Source organism: Anneissia japonica, unplaced genomic scaffold, assembly GCF_011630105.1.
Source record: "Anneissia japonica isolate Jap-2015-1 unplaced genomic scaffold, ASM1163010v1 scaffold287760_len733007_cov179, whole genome shotgun sequence".
NCBI classification, from domain to species: domain Eukaryota; kingdom Metazoa; phylum Echinodermata; class Crinoidea; order Comatulida; family Comatulidae; genus Anneissia; species Anneissia japonica.
In genome coordinates, this window is record NW_022699005.1 from 519,352 (window position 1) to 528,698 (window position 9,347).

At 33.1% G+C, this 9,347-nt stretch overlaps 1 protein-coding gene across 1 annotated transcript; it reads right to left on the reverse strand.

Moving 5' to 3' along the window:
* Positions 1–4,976: 4,976 nt before the first annotated feature.
* LOC117102798 (5-hydroxytryptamine receptor 1A-like) lies at positions 4,977–9,106 on the reverse strand. The gene has a single exon (XM_033243209.1). The coding sequence runs from the start codon at positions 8,994–8,996 to the stop codon at positions 7,980–7,982; it is 1,017 nt and encodes a 338-aa protein (XP_033099100.1). The 5' UTR covers positions 8,997–9,106; the 3' UTR covers positions 4,977–7,979.
* Positions 9,107–9,347: the final 241 nt, after the last annotated feature.

The following is a 9,347-nucleotide window of genomic DNA, read 5'->3' on the forward strand; positions in this document are numbered from 1 at the left end:
TATATATATATATATATATATACCCTATTTTCGATTTTAAGGTTTATTCTATTATAAATGGCATATCAAAAATCCCCTCTAGAACAAAAAAAAATCATTTTGCTAGTTCTGTTTTAATACATGAAAATATTGTAACAATTGTGATTTATTAGTCAGTCAATTATGGGTACTCATTGCTACAATATTTTTTTTTTCTAATTATATCATATGCTTTATAATCATTTGGGGGATTCCTTGGTAACCGACGTTACAATTCATCCTTTAGTTATAGTCACTTTATATTAAATACATGAAAAATCTACAGGGGATTATTTTTTATTACTATGGGAATGAAATAAAGGAATTAAAAATGTATATACACATTTCATGTCCAAGAGATATCAATTGGCTATAAAACTTTGATCAGAGCATTGCTTTGGCCTTTTTTTTTCGACTTTGCGTAGAATATAAATGGTTCTGTTTTTAATTTTTAATTTTCGTATGCAGGTCTCCGTTTTCAAATATAAAGAAAAGCACCACCACCACCACCACCACCATTCTTTCATATAAATTATCCTATCTAACAATCATTCATTTGTTTTAATATAAAAAAGGCAATAAAAAATCAAGCAATACTACAATAGCTAGGTGGCAGCAGCTTAAAAAGCAAAATGATATAACAATTAAAATAAAAAAATAAAATAACTTCTAAAACTTCGGAGAGTCAGCTGCCGGTTTCTCTTCCTAGATTATGCTTCTCAACACATTATAAATCCTGCAATGGAAGCATGTCATGCGCAGATACCAAAATGTCCACAGAACTGTTCAAGCGGAACTCTCAGCAAAATTAGATCTAAATACAACGGTGGGGGTAAACTAGAAGATGTAACAGCAGTATGTTCTATTAACTTAAAATTTGTAAACTTCTAAATAGAAGTTCATATTTATCAAGTCGAAAGTAGTACAAATGTTTATCGGTGTGATTAATCTGCTCAATAAACAATTTTAATTACTTGTGGAAATATAAAGATGCAGGTAACCCACATCTTCATATACGACTTTTCGTGGATCTCGACCTGCTATGTAGGCCCTCTTTAGGCTAGACGCGCCTAGACGGTTGGAAGCGACGATGGAAGAAAAACGGTTAAGCAAGCCAAGGACTTCCATTCCTCAGTATTAAAATCCTTCCATTGATGGGCACTGTCTAAAACTTTCTTCCAGCTTATCTCTGAAAAGATTGTAACCGTTTCGTCTGCAGTTGGCTCAACATGAATTACACAGGAGCCAGTGAGCTTCCATGGCGGCCTAGGCTCGGACATGCTACGTTGTTATTTGTTGTTATTTCGCGATGCCATCAACGAGTACAATACATTCATTATCCACCATCAACTAAACTGCCTTAAAGAAAAAAAAATTGGTTCGTATGCTATTCATTATCCACCATCCATACCTTAAAAAAAAAAAAAAAAAAAAAAACTGGCTCGTGTGGGAATCGAACCCACGATCGCCGAGTTTGCAACCCCTGATCCAGCATGACTAAACGGAGGGAGGTAAACCGCGGCCCCTAAGCCATATATGCGATAAACCTAGTACCACACCAAGTACCAGTTAGTCAACTCTGATCCTAATAGAAAAAATTCTTTGTATATATACACTGCAGGTTAATATTATGCATGGTCATGGTGTCAAAAATTGGCCGTGGGCCAAGAGGGTTTATTGTTTTTGTCTAAAAATGTAGATTAAATTTATAATCGATTTTTGATTGTTACCATCTCCATAACTTACGCACTTTTTTTTAAATAGACAAAAATGTTTGAAAAATTCATTATGCAAATTAGAAAAAAATAGACTAATCATATTACGAGAAACCTGGTGGTTGTGTGTTCAATTCCCACACAAAACTTTTTTTTTTTTTTTTTTTTTTTTAAGGCAGTTTAGTTGATGGTGGATAATGAATAGCAAAACCTGGTGGTTGTACGTTCGATTCCCACACGAACCAATTAATTTTTTTTTTTAAACGAAGTCACTAAAAAGAGATCAAATTCGGTCAAGCGTCGGTCAAGGTTCAAAAGTTTCCAATTTAGCAAAAGGGCGCCATTCATGCGCTATTATACCAAAGAGAAAAAGTAATCAGTTTTGGAAGAGGGCGTCCTATCTGTTGCCATGGATCTGACATGGTTCCTGTTCTGCTGTTCACAGGATTGATACCCAAGGTTAAGTCGCGCGGTGTACGGTATGGTCAGAGCGGCCAAGGGTCAAAAGTTTCCAATTTAGCAAGAAGGCGCCATTCATGCCTTATTACAGAATTTGCACGCGTAAATCGCGGAGAACGCTATTTTGTGTTTATAAGATCTTTGGTAGAAAACTTTTAAAACTCTGTGCAGGTATAACGTATACGCGGGTAAACGTCACTCACGAGCGGTTGAATGCGCGTGTGCAGACGTACAGCTAGCAGTATGGCATTAAGGTGTTCAGCTTTTAATTGTTATAATAACAGCCAAAAAACCCCAAATTGCTCCTTCTTTCAATTCGTTTCCCTAAAGAAAAAGAGCGGTGAGTACAAAGCTCTGTATAACAATTTTGTGGAAAAAAAAAGTTACAATTTGTTATAAGTTGATGGCGCTAAGTGATTTCTGTCAATGTACATGCCTAGGCCTAGGTCTACATTACGCTCAACAATTAATAACAAGTTAACAATTTGTATAACATTGGTTGCTAAGTGACTTCTGTTAATGCAATGTGTGTATGCCTAAATTGACAGTGTGCTAAATGTAGGCATAAAGATTGACAGTGCTAAATATTGGCAATGTGTGGCGGTTTGCCTATTAGTTACTGTATTACAATTTTAAATTAATTAACCCATTTATTATATATAGGCCTAGTCTAGGCCCCTTACTAAAAACCATTGAATAACGGCTTTGTCTAACCAGGTCCCGTGAAAAAGGTTAACTGCAAATTTTATTTGAACAGATAGGCCTATCCTATGCCTAGACTGTTTTCTTTATGTACTTGATTCTTACTTACTATAAGCGGCACTTCTTTTATTGCATTTCAGATGTGGAAAGTGGATCCAAAATATGAAGAAAAATGACTTACGGGATAAGTCATCCGATTGTCTCTGTAAGAATTATAAAATCTGTTCAGATCATTTTGAGCAATCACAGATTCTGTGTATAGGCAGACTGGTGTGGAATGCCGTCCCAACTAAACTATTATTATTATCATAATTTTTATTATTAAAATGTGTTGTAAAAAAGTTTGTAAACAAGCAAATTTGATTTTCCAAAACCTTGGTTATGAATTTTTGCATACACGATATGTGGCTAATGCTTGAAAACATTATTGGATGTTTATTAAAGTACTATACTAGAATTTTATGATTTCCTCCAATAATATTTCACGAAATGATGTTTGCCCACATGACGTGTTATATAGTACTAAATGCTCAGTACAATTCAAATACTTGATAAAAAAAATCACGGTTGCTTCAGATAGGAATCAAACCCACGACCTCTAGGTTAACTAGACCGATGACTTAACTACACCACCGAGTTTGCGGGATGAATCCGATCTCCAAGTAGCAGCGGTACTGCTTTTACGATGGCGTTTTGCATCAGAGAAACAATGTTTCGTATTATTTCTCCTGACGCAAAACTCCATCGGATATAGTATTTTGCAAATAGTTATTTTACTCGGCCTCATCTGTTATTGTTATAATGTGTTATTTGTTGTTATTGTTATTAGTAGGCTATTGCCTAGTCATTATATTAATATTATCATAATTGTCACTCTATTGATTGTGATTATCATTATTAACAAAGCTAAGATTCTTTTGCTATGCAGAAGACGGTAGCTAAAAGTGAAACTGAAATTATTATAATTATAACTGAGCTATTTATTACAATTAATATGTTTAAAATATATTTGAAAATTTAAAAAAAATGAATTTAAGAGCATTGATAAAGCTATGTTGAATATATGCTATATATGCAGACAGACTGATGCTAATTGAATCTGAAAATATTATAATTGTAACTATTAATATTATCATTAATATTTTTTGAATATCATATTTTTATAATTAATATGAAAAAAAATGGATAGAAGAGCATGACTACTCGTAAGTTATTAATATTGTCATTGTTGTTATTAATATTGTTATATCTTTTATATTGTATTTACTATATAATTGTTTGATGGCACAAATAAAATATATTGCTCTCTTATATACTGACCACCTTTGCATTCCTATTAGTTTGATTGTGTAAACTGCATAAGAAGGAATGAGAATTTATAATGGCTAAAAACATGATGATGATGATGATGATGATGATAAATATATTTTTAATAATAATGAATAATAATAATAATAATAATATTAATAATAATAATAATAATAATAATAATAATAATAATAATTCATTTGTATAATAAACTCGCTGTTTGTGTAAAGTATAAAAAATAGGTCTCTCCAATATCTATCGCAAGCATCATATTTGGTTTTTCTTACACATATTGTTATTTGCACAGCATTGTATGTATAAATTCTTTCAACTATCATGGAGGGGAAAAATTTCCTCCATGCAACTATCATAGGCCCTACACTATGTTTATCATCTTATGTTTACATACTTTTAGATCTACTTTAGGTCAGGCTTATACAAGCGTAAATACCGCCCTCTACAAAAGTACTATATCTTGTGGAGAACAGATAAACAGACAAACCGACCGTGCGCGGTGGAGTACTGGGTAATAAACATAGAGATATATTGTTTAATAGCTCTATGATGGTAATAAAACACATACAAGCGTTGGTTGGCGTCCTACACTAGTTGCGTACTATCTACGGCTCTGGTTGCGTACAGAGCCATAGATATATATGGCTCTGGTTGCGTAGGGCGTATCGTTTTTTTTACGCTCTCAATGAGCGTTGTTGGCTCTCTTTTTCTATTTATACTCTTTGCTATAACTTCATAAAAAAAAGCCAAAAACGATTATAAGGTTGATTCTATTATTAATGGCATATCAAAAATCTATGAGCCTAAATATAGTAAAATAATAAACTAAATCGGTAAAGTTTATATTAAAAGGGGATTTACATTCAAAATATTGCAAAATGAGATATGGTATTATAATGGTAAAATGGCTACATTGGAAATTTCTTGATCTGTGAAAACTATAGAGGTGTAGTGTGAATATAAAAATAGCTCTTAACTATAATAAACTTATAGTACTGATACACCAAGTATGTTGCAAGTTATTATTATTAAAATCATAAAATGCGATAGTGGAAAAATATAATTGGGAAAAAGAAACGTTGACCCATACTGTATTAATAATAATGATATTGAACAAGTTTTTAATTACCAGAAGCTAAGGTTATTATATATACACATGCAAACCGAATCATAACAACTTTACACACTGCATATTCAATCAGTAGATTCAATGTTATAGGACGTAATATGATTATATTCTACTGTAATAATTATTACATCATGGTATACATTGCATGGAAATGAAACATTATCTGATAATATATTATTTATTATGATGATGTATGACAGCAACATAGAAATCTCAATAAAGACCGACTTATTACTATTTTGTTGTTAATATTTTTCGGTCTTATTTAGAATTGTGAAGCAGTCAACACTTAACAAGTCCACAGGGAGACGAACGAGGTGTTTATCAGATTTTTGGAAAGCTCCGGGGAAAACAACTGTTGATGTGTTGTACTACCGATTTTTCACCAAAAAAGAGATAGAGAGAGAGAGAGAGAGAGAGAGAGAGAGAGAGAGAGAGAGAGAGAGAGAGAGAGAGAGAGAGAGAGAGAGAGAGAGAAAGTGAGAGAGAACAGGTATTTGACGAAAAAAAAAAAATAGGAACGGTTAGTGAGACAGGTGTTTCAATATTTTCCCTCCAGTTTTTAAATATTCAAAAAACTTTATCTCATTAATCATCCCCGTGTTTTTTTTTTTTTTTGTTTTTTTTTTTTTTTTTTTTTTTTTTTTGTTTTGTTTTTTTTTTTGTGTCTTGGAAATATTTAAAAATGTAAGCGTATACAGATAAAAAAAAATGAATAATAGAAAATGAATAATTCAGACCTTTAAATCTTTCCATCACGACTGAAGTATTACACAATCTAAAATACGGCCAATTCATTCGCGAACCAAAAGCTATAAAAGCTGAGTAGATAGGCTAGATTCTGTTTAGATTCGCAGTAGATTCACGTATTTTGTCAAAGGCTGAGAATTAATAGATTTCCATAATTGAAGCAGAATTTTGTACTTAAGTAGGCCTATGTCTAATTTCTTTATACTGTAGTTTATGGAACATATTTTTGATGAAAGAATGGTGTTTTTTAGGCACAATAGTTTTTGTTATTATTATTCTTATTATTATTATTTTTTTTTAAATATATTCATGTTACAATTATCGCTACAGTTAGTTAGGCCTATTGTTTTGTGCGGTCGAGTTCAAGGGGAAAATAAAAATGTATAGGCCTACCGGTATTATATGTAGCTGCTTGCTCCCTTAGGCCTATAGGTCGGTTAAATAATACTTCGTGCATAATGTTTATGCACACATTTCAATTATTTACAGCATTGCCAGAAGACAAAATAGGCCCTATATAACGTAGAAATTAATAGTACAATATATTGCTAACTCCAACAACACTCAAACAACTTGATTGATGATGAATAATTGTTACTCACTATTTAAGCTTATGACGTTGGTCTGATACTGATACAACGAATACACTTTAAATTTTTGATTTTATTGCATGAATCTCAATCTAAATCCTGTAAGGCTTAATGTAGGCAGAAATTATTAAAATATTGCAGAAATAAAGTCTGGAAGCCGTCTGGTCTCCTTATGTTTTCTCATTAAAAAGATTAGCATAACATTTCTTTTCGTGATGAGAGTGCAATACGGCGTTTAATTATGATATCCATTATGCATTATTTACGAAGATGACGCTATCACCAGAGGGCATGCCTTTACGAACGTTCATGAAGGTTCTTTTTCCCATATTTCACATTTATCGACATCATATCGTTCCTCACGTAAAATTCTATAGCCTACTTAGTGTAGCACAATGTTTAGCTTTTTCTGTGACTTATCTAATATTCTAAAACATCATGAAACAAAACTCCAATAATGACTTTCGATTCCTCTGAGTTTCACATCCCGATAAATTCATGATCAGTTAGCCTTTTGTTCGATTATACAAGAATGTATAAAGTAAAAGCAAGACAAAAATATAGTTTTTGTGTATAACAAAGTTCGGCCTAATTAAATATTAATAAATATTCGCTTTGATGACCTTCCTGAACAACCTTCACTTCCTCTCACTGTAGCACAGTTTATGAAATTTAAAAACATATTGAAACTAATTTTAAGATGATAAACAATGGCTTTCGATTCCTGAGCTTCACTACCTGATAAATTAATGTTCATATATTGTTCATTGAAACACACAAACGGAATTCATTTTGTAAAAAGATTAGGCCTTATTAACTTTAATATTACTAACAGCTGCTTCATAGAGCCGTACGGTACTGTACAGTATTCCATTTATCACTTTCTTGGTGCAGAGGTCAAGTTTTGTCCTGCTAGGCCTACTTTTTGAAATTGCAAATATTATTAGGCTGTCTGCCACACTGAGCTAAAAATTAATTCCATATTTGAATTGTTGAATTTGTACATTTAAAAATGTTGAAGGGGAAATATATTTCCGTCAGTAACAGACATTTCGCCTAAATAACACATTTACTGTATTATTTTGCAAAGACCATTAAATAGGCTAGTTAAGTCAATTTAAAGATATTTGTAGTAGTCTGTAGGCCTAATTCACCGAAAACTATTTTTATCAGTTTTTGGTTTTAAGTCAATGTTTTATAATTTTAAATTAGACATTTTTCCTCGATTTTATTGGTAAATACAGTAGTAGGCCCATATACTTAAAGGAATAGGCCTACAAGTTATCGAAATAGTCATACTGTTGTTGTTGAGAGGGCTGAGTGTGATAATTTACACCTGAACGTTCGTTTAAAAGCCTGCCTAAAATCTTGCCTTCTGTAGGCATAGATAAATGGATTGACCATCGAACTAGCAAACACAATAGCTTCTGTAAACCAGACCAGCCACGGTATAGAAACGCTCCAAATGTATTCTACGTACGTCAATACAGTTAAAGGCGTTAGACAAGTCACAAATACAATTAGCACAAGACTTATTGTCTTGAATGATTTTAACTGAAGTTCTATTGCTAATTCGGACCCATGTTTTTGCTTGGTTGAAATTATCGTTCCCGGTAACTCCCTTTCCTTTTTCCTTGCAATTATATACGTACTCATATGCAGCTTCACCATAATTGTAAGAATGATAAAAAAATATCCACTACATATATAGTTCCTGATCATGTTAGCGTTTGATTTGATCCGTATAGTTCCATGTCCATTCGTATCCATTCCCCAGAAGAAGGGAATTAATATTGGGATGAAACTAACAGCCCAAGCTACCGTTATGTACAGAAACGCTCGTTTTTTTGTTGCTTTCGAAACATAGTCAAGAGGATGAACCACTGCCAAATAGCGATCCCATGTAATCAATAACAGGTTGTGAATGGAGGCCCACGAAAATAGGAATAGTGGCATTACGTAGATTGTCACACCATCCCTCATATTTGCACCGGAAAAACTTCCACGTATTAAAATATAATGCATTATAGCTCCCGGTACCGCAATACAACCTGTAAGAAAATCGGCAACAGCTAGGCTTCCAATGTAGTAATTCCTAACAATTTGAAGCGATGGATATCGGTAAATGGTCAACACAACAACCGCATTTCCAATGATACTGACCATACCAATGGGTACAAAAACAACTATAATGTATACAATAAGACCGCCACTTATTTCGTTCACAGTCCCGTTAATCATTGAAGTTGATCCGGTCGAATTTAAAGTAACATCTAATTCCGTCGGGTTTGATAATGTCATGTACTCCATGGCTGTTTAAGTTTGAAATCCTTTGTCATTGCTCCAAAAGTACAGAACAACCAACAGCCTGAACCTACTTTGCAGAAGCAATGAATGAATGTGCACGGAGGTCGTGGCGGTTGCACACCACCAACACAATGAGTGATTATGCTCACTGATGCATGAAATGAATCGATAACAGAATTTACACGGACCATGGAGTTGTAAGTCACATGAAAGGTAATTGTTGTCATCGTCATCCTCTCGATGATATCATCACAAGATAATAGGATATGTGTTATAATGAACATTCTAATATATTTTAAAAATTGTCATAATAGGCGTATTGCTTTTATTAATACAGGCCTCAAGGGTAGCGCC

Excerpts from the sequence above, each read along its gene's own strand:
- LOC117102798 (XM_033243209.1), bottom strand. The coding sequence starts at position 8,996 with ATGGAGTACATGACATTATCAAACCCGACGGAATTAGATGTTACTTTA.